Source organism: Augochlora pura, chromosome 11 (assembly GCF_028453695.1).
Source record: "Augochlora pura isolate Apur16 chromosome 11, APUR_v2.2.1, whole genome shotgun sequence".
In the NCBI taxonomy this organism is placed as follows: domain Eukaryota; kingdom Metazoa; phylum Arthropoda; class Insecta; order Hymenoptera; family Halictidae; genus Augochlora; species Augochlora pura.
This window is the reverse complement of record NC_135782.1, coordinates 6,328,350-6,344,650: the sequence shown is the minus strand read 5'-3', so window position 1 is coordinate 6,344,650 and position 16,301 is coordinate 6,328,350. Positions and strand designations below refer to the sequence as shown.

General features: G+C 37.9%; 3 protein-coding genes and 1 long non-coding RNA gene across 4 annotated transcripts; 2 read left to right on the top strand and 2 right to left on the bottom strand.

The window, feature by feature from the left end:
- Nucleotides 1-367: 367 nt before the first annotated feature.
- LOC144476868 (uncharacterized) lies at nucleotides 368-8,044 on the top strand. Its single transcript, XM_078194176.1, has 2 exons — nucleotides 368-597; nucleotides 6,807-8,044. The coding sequence occupies exons 1-2, from the start codon at nucleotides 483-485 to the stop codon at nucleotides 7,148-7,150; spliced, it is 459 nt and encodes a 152-aa protein (XP_078050302.1). The 5' UTR covers nucleotides 368-482; the 3' UTR covers nucleotides 7,151-8,044.
- LOC144476869 (uncharacterized) lies at nucleotides 7,730-8,166 on the bottom strand. Its single transcript, XR_013495087.1, has 2 exons — nucleotides 8,036-8,166; nucleotides 7,730-7,962 (listed from the first exon to the last, which is right to left on the bottom strand). It is a non-coding gene; the product is annotated as an uncharacterized LOC144476869 (long non-coding RNA).
- A 763-nt stretch (nucleotides 8,167-8,929) lies between these two features.
- On the top strand, nucleotides 8,930-10,668 carry LOC144476703 (myotrophin). Its single transcript, XM_078193831.1, has 3 exons — nucleotides 8,930-9,120; nucleotides 9,369-9,479; nucleotides 9,798-10,668. Exons 1-3 carry the CDS (start codon nucleotides 9,052-9,054, stop codon nucleotides 9,972-9,974), a joined length of 357 nt encoding a protein of 118 aa, XP_078049957.1. The 5' UTR covers nucleotides 8,930-9,051; the 3' UTR covers nucleotides 9,975-10,668.
- Egg (SET domain bifurcated histone lysine methyltransferase eggless) lies at nucleotides 10,343-16,278 on the bottom strand. Its single transcript, XM_078193829.1, has 14 exons — nucleotides 16,195-16,278; nucleotides 15,486-15,717; nucleotides 15,261-15,390; nucleotides 15,029-15,172; nucleotides 14,584-14,945; nucleotides 14,272-14,501; nucleotides 13,790-14,198; nucleotides 13,470-13,706; nucleotides 13,049-13,393; nucleotides 12,800-12,967; nucleotides 12,396-12,704; nucleotides 12,047-12,312; nucleotides 11,654-11,966; nucleotides 10,343-11,424 (listed from the first exon to the last, which is right to left on the bottom strand). Exons 2-14 carry the CDS (start codon nucleotides 15,714-15,716, stop codon nucleotides 11,218-11,220), a joined length of 3,351 nt encoding a protein of 1,116 aa, XP_078049955.1. The 5' UTR covers nucleotide 15,717; nucleotides 16,195-16,278; the 3' UTR covers nucleotides 10,343-11,217.
- Nucleotides 16,279-16,301: the final 23 nt, after the last annotated feature.

Here is a 16,301-nt window from a genome sequence, read left to right as displayed (position 1 = left end):
GTCATTTTATGTATCTCGGACAAGCCGAATGCATTGGTCGTGGATTCGATTCGATTTCCATAATTCATCCGTGTGCGTCGCGCCCGCTCGCCGAGTAAATATGTACCAGGGCCAGGCGGTAGGACCCGAATGATTCGTGCCGATGACTCCGCGCCGCGGCGGGGACCGTCCGGCAGGAATCATCGGTCCCTGCTGGCCGTGCATGTATGCGCGTGTGTTGTCGACGACGATCTAGCTTCGGACGGGAACGATTCTTTGGTGACTGGTGGTTCAAGAGGTGAGAGACCATAATGTCTGGTGGGGACCACAGGACCCCGCCCCGTGGGCAGCTATAAAATGCCGGCAAGAGAATCGGGCCCAACCAGTCTTAATCGGTACACGAGGACTCTACATATTTTTCCTTTTTTTTCTTTCACCACCTTCCTCCTTCTTCGATCTTCGCCGGTGTCGATCCTCCACCACACTTGCAACCAACTGTCGCCATGAAGCTGTTGCCGGTCTTGTTGCTCGTCGCCGCGGTCGTCTACGCCGCTGAAGAGAAGGAGGAAGAACGACCCAAAACGTACAGGAGACTGATCCCTGCCGACGTTCTTCGCGGTAAGTTCTTCCTAGCTCGTTCTCTCCCTTCGGTGCCCCGCGAAATCTGACTCCCTTCGCGACCCTTGCCACTCTTGCGCCTGTAAGAGGATATATCTGGCTGCCTGTTCAACCGGCGAATCCTCTTTATCGTTCTTGATCGGTAGAACAGATCTACGAAGATCGGTCAATTCGCTCTGAAAAAAGTCGCGGTCTTTAACAATTGTCGGAAATATTTTACGGTAAGCCGTTTCATAGAAGGTACTTGGTATTTTGAAGGGCCTGGAGATAAGATTCACATGGTTAACGCACCTTGACCCATATACACGTGCTATGACATATTGAAGCGAAAAATGAAAGGAACTCATAAGCTGAGTTTTCGTTTCAACGTTAACTTTGTGTTCCGATAAACCTTCGAATGGCTTGAAAATTCGATCGAATAGAAGTGGACCATCCGCGTGTTACGTTTAGACATAAATGCAGAAGAATGTAGAGTTTTCTTTTAATTTGTTTAATGCCTTCGTTACGTAACGTTATGACACATATCATTGATAAGTCGACAAAATTTGTAGTACAAAGTTAATAAATCTGTAAAACGGAAGTTAATAAATCTTCAACAACAACTACTACTTCAAGAGATTATTCATCGTTGTTCTTAAAAAAGGCAGTTTCTTTCTCTATAATTCTTGGTAGCTCGAATTGTGTTCGTGCCGAAGTTTCTCTCTTTATATATGCATGTAAAATCCAGCAAATCGAAATTAACATGCACTAGATTTCGAAAAAAATTTCAAACTGTAGAATACCAAAAGTTCAACGACAAGGGGGCCAGATAAGGTGTTATTTTAGAAAATCGGTTGACTATCGTGCAAAACAAATCCACGGATTCTATTGGATTCTAAGGACAAACCGGAATGATCGAACCGGTCGGACGTAGCCTTGCCCGATAAACAGATTCATTTATTCCACATTTGAGATCGAGCCGATTTCCTGTTTTCCACTTTCTTCTTCCGTGTTTTGCACCTCGTACGATTTATTATTAACGGCGTGACCGACGGAGACTCCCTTTCTTTTGCAAAAACACCGGGGCGAATCGTGTCGCGAGAAACGCCGCGCGCTTGTCCCGAGAGCGAAACGATTCTTGCCACCCGGAGCGTGAAGATAATAGTTTCTCGAAGTGACAGTTCATTGATTTGTACAACCGATCTACTCACCTAAATGAAAGACCAACATAAACGTCCGGGAATCATGACGTGCAAATTAAGTTACACTATTTTTCTATAAAACCGTGAAAGTAATTCTCTTTATTAGATTAATTCCTACCCCCATATCGCTCAGCAATTTCTTTCGAATTTTGTACAAGACACCTAACGATGTAAAATGAAGGGGTTAACGTTAGGACGATTCGGCTCAAGTGTCGTGGAAGGGTTGGCACGACCGCAGAAAACCGCTGACGACACTTGGCTAAATCGATTCTGTTAACCACTCCTGTCTCCCAAGCTTTCCACTCGCAATTAATCGCGGTCCTTGAAAACAGACACTCGTTGCTTTGCCATTGTGTTCAGGCGTCGTTCATCACGTTGCCCGCCGAACCGTAACTGCGCCAGCTAAGGCAAACCTCCCTTCCCCAAAGAAAAGAATAACGATTGTCCAGGAACAGGCAGGCGTGGTCCTGGATTCCTGATTCACCGTTACGCGAAAACACGATTTCGGCCGAGCCGATAAATAGGAAACGTCGCCACGAGATCGACAAACCGTGAAAGTTCCGACACGGGTTCCTCTCTTGACCATATCCCGAGATCTCGGTCTTTTCTCCTGATTCTTCTTTATTAGGCGCCTCGCGGACAGGTGAGTCGACCGGCGGGGCACCCAAGGTGAATTACCTTTTACGAGATAGAGAACGATCAATTGTAGCGGCGCGGCGGATCATTAGAATGCGGATTTTCTGCGTTCGAAAAGCGGAGCGGACTTATTCAAATTCTCGAGATGAGGAAGCAGACGGTTTATAGAAATTTTTCATTCAAAACTGATAGAATAATTATGTATTGGATTATCTAGAGCTGAAGATTGCAAGGAGCAAGAACACGCGGCACTGTTTCCAGGATCTTCTTCAAAGTCTGAGCCATGCAATCGTGTGTACCTCGCCGCGAAACAATGTCGCACCGTCTTAGATACTTTGTAGAATCGAGATTATCTTTCAACGAATTCCTCTCGAGGTAAAGAGTAGATACAAGAGTGGATAATTCTTTGAAAAGAGCATTACGTCAGAATTCATATTTTCTACACGTAGAGTCCAGAATTACGGACGGCCTCCTCCATGAATCCTTAAAAAGACGGTTTTAAAAGCCGATGCTCTCTTAAGCCCTGAAACTGTTTACTCGAGCGTGAAGGCTTAACCGAGGAATTGAGATTGTATGAGATCGTTTATCCGAAAAGGATGTTTGACATTTGTGCGCCAAGTGTTGGAATTAGAAGGAGTGTCGTCGATAAGATATGGCACGCTAAGTGCCATAAGAAAGAGAACGCCGATCGGTATCGCGTTAATTGATTTCATGATTCGAGGGCCGGAGATTCTGAGACCGCGTCCTTGCCAATTCTGGGTAGAAGATATCGTGGATCGGGCACCCTGGCCCAGATACTCCGTATTTCTCGCTCCGGGCCCTGGATTCCGATGAATGATCGAATCAGCCTAGTTGCTCCGGGCCCGAACGCGGCGTCACGTACATGTATGTACGGTGTCGCGTGTCTCTCGGACACGCTGAGGACACGCTATTTATACGCGCGCGGAATAAGGATAATGAGATTAGACCACGTTACGAAACTTTTACCGTAAGGTGCACACAACGCTGCGTATCCTTTTGTAATCGGAGACCCGCGTTTATAGAAGAAACAACCGACGAGCAGACGGAGATCGAGGCATCGAAAGAACTCCGAAACAATTCTGCTCGAATGTTCCCAATTTTTATCGTTCCATGCGAACAGCCGATCGTTTCGAACGGCAAACTCCTCGTCGGAGTTAAGTTTCTCGATCACGAACTTATACGTGTACCCGTTCCGATCGAGAATCGTCGCGGAAAGTAGGCCCCCCCGTGGGTTGGGTCGCGCCGAAAGTGGGACCCGAATGAGAATCCGCGAAACACGGTCTCGCGTCCTCAATTAAAGAAACGCTTGGGACAATCGTTTACCCTTCGATTACTTGGTGTCGTGCAACCGGCGATCACACGATCGCCAGGCCGACGTCTGAGAAACTTTCGAAAGGCGACACGCGTTGTCGAGTCTTCGCAAAATAACACACAATTACGAGGTAATGTCATGTATTTATCGGAAAGATAACTCGCGGATTCGTCGAATGAATAGACAGACGGCGGGGATATAGTTACCGCGATTGTCTGTGACTTATCGCTTACGTACTTAACGAGCGACAACGGGCGCGCTTCATATTTGGATGCTGGAGACATGCTTTTGTAACTACAGTACCTGGGTATTAAATTTCTCCATTTATTATCCGATGAAGAAAGTTTGTCTGCAGCGATCTTAAATAATTATTTGATTCGATACAAATGCAAGTTACTCTTCGCCAGACTGCGGATTTTATGCATTTAGTGAAAAGATTAAATGCGACTAACAACGTTGATATCAATCAATTTGGTATCAATTCCAATTGATTAAAATTATTTAAGGAAAGAGAAGTGTTACACTTGGCTCCCGTTTCTTGCAATTGTTGCAGACGATTCTCAGTTTGCATAAAGATCCTACTCATTGTTGTATTCAGTACTAAATGTTCTGGAAGCTGTAACTATGCACCGGAAACCTGTCTATACACGCAAGAGGAAGCTGAAGTCCACAAATGTAACGTTACACCCGCTGACACGAAAGCTGACCCACGGTAGCGGACGAGTCCGATAAGTCTTAATGTCGGTGAAAGTCTTAGCTGATCGAGAATCATATTTCACCGCTTCCTTAAACACTTTCCGTCTCGTGTAATGATCCGTAAGAATTACGATTCACCTGGCGGCGACCATTTCTAATTCGTCGTCGCTTTCGGATCCTTCGGCGCGCGTGTTGCAAGATAACAAAACACGGTCATTAATTACTGCAATTTCTACATTATCTTGTTATAAAATCAAAATTTCTCGCTGCTGCGAAATGTAAACAGTATGTTCGGAAAGCGTTGAAAACGCGCCCGGACAATTTTTGAAAATTCGCGTGATCCGTACAAGTTTCGTTTAATGTCGATGGCAAATGATTGGAAAGCAGGTGTACCCATTTTTAAAGAATTCAGAGAGAAGTAATTAGTAGACTGTGGATTTTTGTACATATTTTCAATTTTTATAAAATTATTTATTGTAAACAGGAAAGAAAAATGGTATTGGACCCATTTTATGCGTTCATTTGTACGTTTCCTTGCATTTTCAAAAACGCCGTAAAAGCGCACAAAGATCCGCATTCTAGTAATCACGAATGAATAGATGTATTCAATGAAAAGGCGATTGAGTTCGACAGGCGGAGAACCGATACCGTGACACCGCGAGACCTGTCGATTCATTTACGCATGATTCAGGTTTTCTACGAGAATCGGTGCTATAGCTTATGGCACCATGCCGCGACGTGGGCGTCCGTCACGTGAAACCTTCGACGGTAACGATGCGGCATTGAGAAAACGGTAACAGACACGTCATTGTTTAAATAAATCACGTACGCCGAAGTAGGCGAGCGCTATGCGGTTTCTCGCCTTATTTTCAACTTCTCGCTGCTACAACACATGTTTTGTACAGTGATTCAATTAGAGTTTGCGAAAATTACGCGGCACTATGTACGGAGCGACAGTGAAAGTGTTTCTCCTTGAAAATTCTAATGGGCGAATTACCAGCGAAAAAAACTTTATCGTCCTGTCGACGATATATAAATCGCGCAGTCACGGTAGGCGCTCCTGTCGCGAGCTATAATGCCATAAGTCTTATGTAGCATAAGTTCGGAAAAAGATTGGCGCGAGAAACGTGCGACACCGGATGCACGGACAAAGTAGACGAACGCCTCCTCATTCTGTATCAGTAGGTTGAAGATAATCGAATTGAGTCATTCGGAAAGTTCCCGGCGATTCTAACTATTCAAATAAAAACTCAGTCAATTTCTGTTTTAGCTTCTGCAAAATTAATTTTACGTGTTTGTTTAAAATATGTCATCGTGACAATCGCTAAACAATTAAGAACTTTGCAATATCTAAAGCAAAAAATGAGTATCGCCATTTTGTCGGCGCAACCCCTACGGTATGGGTTGCTTCGAACATTGCTGATGCCAAGACAGCGCGGTGTAGCGTCAAAAGGCATGACGAGATGCTTGTTAAAACGATTTGTCTCGCACACGCGCATGCATTAGAAAGTAACGACACCTTTCACAGTTAGCCCGGGATCCTAGCTAGCAGTATAATGCTGATGTACACTCATGCATCGTGCACACTCCAGCGACAACATTCTCAAAGAAATGCAATCTCCGCGAGCCGTTGCTCATATACGATGAGATTTTACTTTTACCGGTGAAAATCCGGCCGGTGACTCACTCGGAATGCCAAGTGTTTTCGAAATTCCCTCGCACTGATGTAGCGCAAACAGAACATTAAACTTCGTTAAACCCTTATATGCTTTCTAAATTCTCATTTCGTGAAGGCTATCAGATCGAGCTGCCAACACTCTTGAAAATAACAAAAGAATCGTTAATTCTATACAGTCGTGTCTCTCCTCCGACAAAATTCAAAGTCCCACGAATCGATCGAAAGATATCAACACCTTTCTTTCCTCGCTAGGAGAGTCCCAGTTAGTTGCTGCCGCGCGAAACACCGTCGTATTGCGTAAGACAATTTAGTGCTCCGGTAAACGGAACGCATCAGTCAAAACTTTTCTTTATGTAATATAATTTATGTAATTCCGGAACACACATGTATTCCATAATCTACGAATTGCCGACAATGAGACCGCGCTAGTGTTACGATGTACATATCGGGGTAAGAGTAACGCGTCGTTTACGTAACAGAACAATCGTAAATTTGTGAGGCATTGCGGGGTTTGCGAAGCTCTCGGAAAACATCATTTACTAGCCTCGTGTAAAATATTCGAGCAGTCTTCGGACGTTGTTAACGCTAGAATAAAAGTTTAGCGAAGAATTCGTCTATCGTTACGTTTATCACTTTTTTTGTCGTTCCGTCAGATAGTCATCTATAAATCTGTCTGTTTCTATAGATTTCCCGGGCATGTGCTTCGCCTCGACAAGATGCGCCACCATTGAACCAACGAAATCATGGGACCTGACACCTTTCTGCGGTCGTTCGACTTGTGTGCCAGCCGATGACAATTCTGGCCGTTTGTTCGAGTTAGTCGAAGACTGTGGACCGCTGCCGAAGGCCAACCCGAAATGCAAGTTGTCCGAGAAGACGAACAAGACCGCATCGTTCCCCGACTGTTGTCCCATCTTCGAATGCGAGGAAGGAGCGAAATTGGAGTACCCGGAGATCCCAACTCTGCCGCCGCCCACGCAGATCGTAGAAGATGAGAAAGCATCGGAGCCTGCACCCGCAAAGGCCTAATGCCTAACGCAAGAACATGTGGCCCTCGTGAACCTGAAAAGCATCCATCGCTTTCCCCAAAAAACGCTTTCTCTGTCCTCCGGCTTTCATTTCGTTTCCTCTGAGTAGCTATAACGAAAAAAATAACAATTAGAGTCAAAGCTATTCCAGAATTCGGAGATTATCATTTGATTTAAAACATCGAGAGTGCATTTACTCGTGACAAATTTCACAATGATTTTTAGCGACGCCGGAAGTCGCTATACGAGTCGGCTAGGTACGACGAGAGATGTTCGGATTCGCAGAAAGATCGATTTCGAAAAAAAATTGACCGCAAAAATGAAATCGAAATGCAATTGCAAGATATCGTTGAGGAGATAAAAAGCATTTGGACAGAAATGCATAGTTGCATACATGGAGGAACGTTACTTTCGTCGTTGCGCCTCGATGCGCACCCGTTTCGTCACGAGGAGACCACATCGCAACTTCCTGTTACCCTTCGACGCGATTCAACTTCACGCGAGGCTATTATTACATTGTATATAATTATTCTCTATGCACTTTCATGTTTCTTCGTTTTATTACTTTTTTGTTTTTTCATTTTCTTTTTTAATGACCAAGTACGAAATTCCGCAGAAAGCATCGGAACCGTTATGAAAAAATAAATTCAACGGCAGGATTATCGTTTATTATAGTGTGAATGGCGTCGTCTTCACAACAGTATAGTATCTATTCAGTCTCCTAGTCCCGGAAATGAGATTCAGATGCACACCGTCCGTTCTTAATTCCAGCTGTAACCATCGTCCCGTAGAATAGCAATTATCTTGTCTTTTCTGGAAGTAGAAAGCTCTGCGTATATAATGTAAAAACATGTGTGATTGTAACTATATGTGATTAAATTAATACCTATTTAATTCAACATTCATCTGTAGCCTTTCATTTCCTCGTCCACGTAAATGTTTCGATGCGATTTGTAATTGATTTTAAATAACATCGCGTCGATTCCTTGAAAAAGTTCGAAATACTATTTTCAATTAATTATCGTATTACTGAAACTTCAGGCGCTAAAACTTAAAAATATGAATTGTCAAAGTCACAGGCATATTTAAATTATAAATCGGTCAGATTCGAATTCAAACTCAAATGTACAGCATGAAGTTAGCAGACTGACCAGTTTCATTTAATCCCACTTCTGTACTCGAATGTTGAAGATTTTGAAATTATTGTATTCCGTGAAATTAAATAATTTCGTATTAAACCTGAAACAGATATATTTGCAAATAATATATTATTAACAACGTTTGAAAAAGAGAAGAAACTGTACACATTTTTTATTGTGACAATCAGTACCGAAACAACATTGTCAATTCAATGCTAAAGTAATTTATACAGAACTTACAAAATTTACTTAGAGCTAGTATAGATTTAATTCTTTGAACTGTTAAAAAAGTGTTAGACGAAATATTTCGATACGTACAATTCTAGAACAATTAATAAATTTACAACGATGCAACTGGTGCTGTGACGAAAGTGTTTGAAAGCCTTCTTGATGGTGGCATTATAATTTCGTTGAACGACGAAAAGCAATTTTACAAAGGAAGAAGTTGAAATGAACAGAACATTAAAATCTTAATTATTAAACAGATTTTTATACTTAAGTGTTATGATCGGTTCTAAAATTTCGGAAGAATTATGAAATTCTCTGATGCACTGCCTGATGTTGGTAACGTGTTCGTGGACGCGTTACGAGTTTCGTTTTCTTGCCATATATGTTGGCAACGCGCAAAAATTGTATCAGCGAAATTCGCTATTTAACCAAATTTAATGGACGTGAGAGCGAGCGTGAACTGATTAGAATAAACGTGGACGTTGGAGAGACTGTGCGTTCTAATTGGCGAATCTTCCAATAACCCGTAACGAAAATGAGTGAACTCGTTTGGGGTATAAAAAATGGTGATTTGGAGCAAGTGCGGGATATCGTTGAGAATAAGGCAAATAGAAGACGTTCAATTTCCTTTAGCTATGCTTTTGACTGTCGGCTAATCGGAAATGTCATGATGATACATTACTTATAGCTTTTTTTTAAATTCGTTATACAGTTTAGAATTTACTGTGTATACAAAATTGAGAGTAACAAAAGAATGGCTATAAAGATTATTTGTATTTTCTTTTTACATATCGAGTATGTTTTTTTTTTTTTAATTAATGTAAATCTTTTAAAGTATGTTTCTGTTAACAGAATATTGACGTTAATCAAATGATTGATGGGAGAACACCACTGCATTATGCAGCTGATTATGGTCAGAGTGAAGTCGTCAGATACCTCTTGGAAAAGGGTGCAAATGCAAATGTAAATATATTTAAAAAATTTAGATTGGCATGTGTGATAAAAGAGTAAGACTGGTTCATATGGAATTTGTTGCATGGATTACAAGGCATACATGTTCAACTTCTTGTACATATGTCATATATCTTATGTAGATCTGTGTACATATGTATATTTAATTTATTAAATTGCATATAGAATAGAAATATAAGTCTTTTTCTAAAATCTATGTAAATATTTTATTATACTCTTTTTTTAGAAAAAAAAGTGATATAAAAAAATTTGCATAGATAAAAGTATCATACATAAAATAATATTAAAACATTGTGTGTTTGTTTACAGGCTACGGACAAGCATGGTATAACAACATTATTAGCAGCAATTTGGGAAGGACATACAAATTGTGTAAAATTGTTATTAGAAAAAGGAGCTAAACCAGATGGTCTAACACCAGATGGAATGAGTTATTTGGATGCTGCTGAGAAAGATGAGATTAAACAGCTGCTTAATCTTCACTAGCACAAAGCCGACCAAAACACAGAGCGATAATTTTGTTATTTTAGTATTTTAATGTTCCTCATAGGAGTATCACCATTGCTTTCTCTTAATTTTCTTGCATATGACTAGACTATCGTATTTATGCACTTTAAATTAAAAGATATAGGTACACAAATGTAGTTTTATAATAATATATCGCACATTTGGAGTGTATAATCATGAACTCATAGTCTTACACAGTTACACTTAGGGATTTCGAAGTATATATAATTTCAGCTTTAAGATAGTATATTGTACTAGTTTTTTTTTTTTTATAAAACTAACACAAGAACAAATTTATTTTTTAAAACATCTAATCACATATAGCAGAAGATATTTTGATACATTCATAAGATGCAGCATCATATTTTAAATATTTGTTATTAATTTATGAATGTTATGAATTTTTTATACATTCTTTCGTAATCTACTATCAAAATAATAATTCCAGTTTAGTTTAATACCTTTGCGAGAAAGAGTACATATAAAATACTATAAATGCTCTATTTGAGATATATACATACATAATTTAAATGAGTTCAAGGAAAGACATGTATAAATTATAGAATGAGATTAAAGAGCTATCTTTATGGTACTAATTACTTAACATGTCTGAGAAGGTTTTAAAAGGTGTACAATAATCAAAAATAATAAGCCAATGCATCATTGTTATGTATACAGTTGTACTTTATTATTAAACCCACATTCATCATTTATTTATTATTGAATATTGATTACATATATATTAACAAAATTTTCAGAATACTATTAGAAATTAGCTTATACATATATATCAAATTTTCTTGATCTAATGTCAATTATTAAAAATGCAAAGACTGTATTATCTTTGATAGTCATAAAATATATTATAGATATATCTTTTCAGAAATATGACGTTCATTAGAATTAAAAAAAGTCTGTATTGTAATAGCATATTAAAATTAACTCAGGAAGAAACATTACAGTTTGTAAAATGCATACCGTTTGTCCTATGCGACAGGTCTACTTTATTTTGTAAGCTAAGTTATATTTAAAAGGATAATAAATACTACAAAAAAAGAACATAATCTTTGCATATATTTCCTATTCAGAACTTTAATGTTCAGTTAATCTCTTGTACAACTGAATACTGTAAATATATAATTTAAACAATAGAAAAAAAATTGAAATAAATACAAATTAACAATTCTAATTTTTTTCTTCCTATTACCAAATATTTCATACATTACAAAAGTCGTCCTCTACAATTAGATGCCCCACACTTACATATGATAACTTTACCCGGTATACTTCCGACGTCGTAGCTATAGTTCCACGTTAATTCTTGACCTGCCCTTATGTAATTTAAAGCAAAAAATGCTACCCACGGAAATCTGACATCGTGTGTGTCAACAAATACGTTTTGGACAAAAACGTTCGGATCGCAAGAGTGCTGAAATCACCAAACAAATGTTTTATTACGGATATACATAATGCATCCTATTACAATGATTTTTACTGTTCTGACCGTAAAATTGTTAACTCTTAACGGCTATAATCATAGGAGCAGTATGTATGAGTATAATAATGAAATGCACTGTTTGGTAGTAATTCTTATTAGGTGAGATAGTGGTGGTAAATGGAAAACAAGATCACTATAGGGTAATACGTATTTTACTTACATTTAAATAACGTCCAATATTTCCCGTTGTTTTGGCGTCCATTATATAAACAGCCTCTTCCTCTCCGAAGAAATCTCTCACTGATTTAAATTTAGGCCTTTCTAATTGCGCTGGCTCAACTGTAGGGTCAAATCGACTTGGCTCGCGTCTACCACTTCTGTTCTCTTCCTCATCGCTTATTGTAATCGCCTCTTGGTTTTCATTCAATTTTGATAGACCATCAGAATTTTTATTATTAATACCATCTTCGCTGTTCTCTTCAGATCCATCTTGATTATTGGTCTCTCCTCGCTTTCGTTTTCTAAGTCTTTTCCTAAATTGATACAGAGTAGCATCATTAAAGCCTCGTATGTAAATTATATCAAACTATAGAAATTACTATTCTTTATTTACCTGATTGATGAAGCACCTGATGATTCTACATTGAAGTTTGCATATTTACTAATATCAAAGTCTTCGTCCGAATCATTTGTATTTGATCTTGCATAATCTTCATCGTCGCTTGTAACAGACTTCTTTTTATCATCTGATGTAGATACTGGCATCTCTGGCTCAAGAACGTCACTTTCATAGCCTTCTTTAATTCCTTCAACTACTTCAACGTAATCCAATTCAGCTAAATATTCGTCCCCATAATTTTTACCACCTTCATTGGCCCCCTAAAATGTATAACTAACATTAAAGCGTTCCTTTTATTTGACATTATTTCTAATAATTTTAATTAGTATTTATTCTAAATTACCTGTTCCGTGAGCAATCTACCTGCATAAATGCAAATAAAAGATCCCAGAGGAATATCATTTAGGCATCTAATTCCCCAACCCCGAGGAGCTGTTTTAAACACTTGTAATTTCAATGTTAAGGGATGTTGCACTACCCTATTCAGACAAGTTTTCACAGCACATTTGCATCTTGAATTACATTCGTAGATCCCAGTAGTCACTGGTTCTGGTAGACGTTTATACACATAACCAACAGACGTATTTGGAACTCTTCCTCCAAGAGTTGCACCTTGTATTGTTAGTTGCCAACACTGACACTTTGTCTTGTCCTGTTCAATAAAAGATAACACCGTACATTAAAATGCAGCGACAGATGAAATGCAACCGACATCAATAAAATACTGTTTTGATATAATTAACATACTTGACAATCATCTTCACAATCACAGCTGCACAGGAAATTCGGGTCTAAGTTAAGATTAACACCTTCTGTAGGTTCTCTTTGTGTACTATAACGAATAGTATCTGGTTGAGTATGGTCTAGTTCATTGACACAAGGGATTGGTACATTTTCTACTCCATAACTGAGATCCTTGAAATGGAATTCACAATTTAGTTGTCTTAAGAAAATGGCCTAAATTCAACAACAACAACAATGATACAACGCACTTACTTTTATATTAATAAAACATTTGTCTAAAACAAACTCCGCTAAACAATGTACCCAATAGTCAAAATCAAATAGATCAACAGACATTGGACTGCCCGTTTTGCGGAGATATTGATGTAACTCTTCCATATTCCGTAATCTGACACCACATGGAGCTTGATATAATGTGATCTTTTTACCTTTCGGATATTTACAAAGTTGACGATTCCAACCGCAGAGCAACGGTATTGAAAGAGGTGAATAGCCTCTTAAATCGTCAGGTGTAAAGGATATACCCTGTACACATTGTGGCCCACACTTATGTGGAACAAATTTCTTTGTCTGAATTTTATTTTGCGTTTGATAATACTGAAACAATACAAATATTTGACATATATTTTTTATTTACTTAATCAATGTATATTACTTTGCTCTATATACTTACAACTATACTATGTGAAGGTTTTGTTTCGGTAGTAGGAGTGTACGTATTTGTATCAACATTGGTTTGTTTTTTAGTAGTGCTTTTCCTAGCAACAGCACGCGCCTGCTGTGGGGCAGTGGGTGTAGTCACAGTTGTAATCTCACTGACCACAGGACTTGGAACTTTTTCCGTCTGAATAATTCTATCTTCTTCAGGTTCTACGTTAGACGTATATTCTACATAAGGTAAATTGTTTTTCTGAAATATGGAATAAACTCAGCTTTAACAATTAATGTATATGAATGAAAGAATACAAGTAATTTTAACAATTGTAAACGTACGCTAGTGATAGAAGGAAGTCTATGTCGAGTTGGTGTGTTAACAGAAGCATGATGTCCTTGCTGTCTGGCGTTAGCTTTTAAGAGTTCAAGATACAAAGGCCCTAATCTGGCAGATCCTCTGTAAATCCACTCCGTTCTTCCATCAGCATCAAAATGCATTTGCACTAAACTTGCATCAACTTGTACTACCCTGGCAATCCACCATTTGCCATTCCATTCCGTTTTCACTACTTGTCCTGTTTGTAATTTTACCATTGGCCTTTCAGGATATGTTTCGATGTATTTTTTCACAAAATCTCGAGATTCATGAGGTATATCTTCCCACACTTTGAGGGAAGCTTCAGCAACTAAATAAATATGCCTGTGCTCAACATATTGAGCATATCCATCGTCAAAGAATATCAAATACCTAATCATTAGAAGAAAATTGCATTAGGTACATATTGAATTTGTAAAATCCTGTACTTAGTCAACAGATATACCTATATTTGTTTGTAGCTTTTGGTGTCTCAGCTATCACACCACTATAAAAGTTACTAGATGTAACATCTCGGAAGACCGCAACTACTCTAGTGCCAACTGGAATAATTACTGGACTAATCACAGCAGGTGCAACTTGTTTGCCAAAAACAGATTTTACAACTGAACTGTACTTTTTTTGCAATAATTTCACACGACAATGTAGTGGACTTTTTGCAACTATGAGTTGTACCTAATAAATTTCAATGGAACAACATTTGAATGAGAATATAAATTTATATCAACAACATTTATGGAACAGTTAATTCGCGTACCTTCGCTTTACTCCATGGCATAAGCGGATGTTTCATAACGTATACAACACTATCCACATCTGGCACTGGCCTCACAAGAGGACCAGGAGGAGGTAAATCCAAAGCTAAAACTTGTCTATTGTCTTGATCAATAGGCAATATCTCTGGTTGACTATCTTGTAATAATGAAGGTGACATTTTTACTTGTGTAACTTTCTTTGTTGCCACCAATGGATACAAAGCACTGTCAGAAATTCCATCATCTATTTGAAGCTCTTGTAACATTTGAATTTGTGGCCTGAATTCATTGTATAAATCATTACGTAATGTGTCCATGGTATTCATTAAACTACTGACCGTTTTGTCCAAAACATCATTCTCTTCTGTTTTAAAAAATTATATCATATGATCTTATACATGTATAATGAATATATGTAGCTATAAATTCTGCAAAATAATGGTGTACCATCTATTTTATCCCACTGCATTTTTAGTATATCATGAGATTCCTTGATTTGATAATCAATATCATATTTTGTAATAATATTTTTTAGTGTACTCTCTAACATGTCTTCAACACTCTCAAGTAGTTCCACTGGTAGATATTTATCTGTAACAAAGTACAACAATAATCAATAGTTTAATCAGCTTGGTTTAAACTCAGTTTAATTTTAGGAAATTATTCATAATCATCTCACCTTCATCGTTTATGTCTCTTTTTCTCTCATCATCAGATTCATCACTATCAGATATTTCTACTTCCATTGTATGATCCGGAAATTCACATTTTAGCAGTGGCTTATGATCCACTAGAGCTGCAACTAATTGCTACGAACATCAATGCAATGATATTAATATAAAGTAAAATATTTTGTACACTGTATAATTCTTTATATAAAGTAATATTTGTAGAATAATCATACCTTCTGATGATCTAATGCTGCATTAAAACACTTTTTACATATCATACGTGTTTTCTTCTTTTCTGTGTTCACACCATAATAAGCACATGCAAACGAAGGAGCTGTTTTCATGTCTATCCCAGATGAACATTGAAAATTTATACAATTACTATTATAAATTTTAGAACTCTTACTATCCTTTATACTATCTTCTGCAGTTTCGTCATCTGAGACAAGCTCGATTACCTCCATTCTGTATAAAAGTAACAAGAATATTGTCTTGTAGTTACATAAAAAAATGCGAAAATAAATTTGTATTCTTCATTTGTAAATAGACTGTGGACCTTTATACACACACATATATTAAAATGCTACTCAATGCAATCCAATGAAAGACAATTATAATGTAAATGAATATAAACTTAACATTCTTTTATAATTATTAAATAATTCACTGAAATAATAAGCTGTCAAATAATTTCCATTTTTATCAATTACAAACAATAGTTCATAAAACTGTAAATTCATATAAACGTCCATAGTTTATCTAAACGTAAACAACAACAGGGAGAGAATAGGTTATAGCAATAAGTTTAGAATTAATTCAAATGTAAGACATGTAATACTATTTACTAAACCTATCATTTATTAACGCTAAATTGAGCTAATTGCTTTCCATAAATTAATTAATGTAATACACTACGTGGATACAATCCACATGTATTTCTACCTGGCAGTGTTTTGAAGTTCGTTTGACTTCAATGTGTCTACAATATGTATGAATGTGTATGTACAGTAACAGGTCCTCTTCTTGCACAGCTCGAGGCCGCAACTCGA

Excerpts from the sequence above, each read along its gene's own strand:
- LOC144476868 (XM_078194176.1), top strand. The coding sequence starts at position 483 with ATGAAGCTGTTGCCGGTCTTGTTGCTCGTCGCCGCGGTCGTCTACGCC. Across the intron at positions 598-6,806 it reads CCCTGCCGACGTTCTTCGCG|ATTTCCCGGGCATGTGCTTC; the intron begins GTAAGTTCTTCC and ends CTGTTTCTATAG.
- LOC144476703 (XM_078193831.1), top strand. The coding sequence starts at position 9,052 with ATGAGTGAACTCGTTTGGGGTATAAAAAATGGTGATTTGGAGCAAGTG. Across the intron at positions 9,121-9,368 it reads GGGATATCGTTGAGAATAAG|AATATTGACGTTAATCAAAT; the intron begins GCAAATAGAAGA and ends TTCTGTTAACAG. Across the intron at positions 9,480-9,797 it reads AAAAGGGTGCAAATGCAAAT|GCTACGGACAAGCATGGTAT; the intron begins GTAAATATATTT and ends GTTTGTTTACAG.
- Egg (XM_078193829.1), bottom strand. The coding sequence starts at position 15,716 with ATGGAGGTAATCGAGCTTGTCTCAGATGACGAAACTGCAGAAGATAGT. Across the intron at positions 12,313-12,395 it reads GTAGATTGCTCACGGAACAG|GGGGCCAATGAAGGTGGTAA; the intron begins GTAATTTAGAAT and ends TATACATTTTAG. Across the intron at positions 11,967-12,046 it reads TCAGGTGCTTCATCAATCAG|GAAAAGACTTAGAAAACGAA; the intron begins GTAAATAAAGAA and ends GTATCAATTTAG.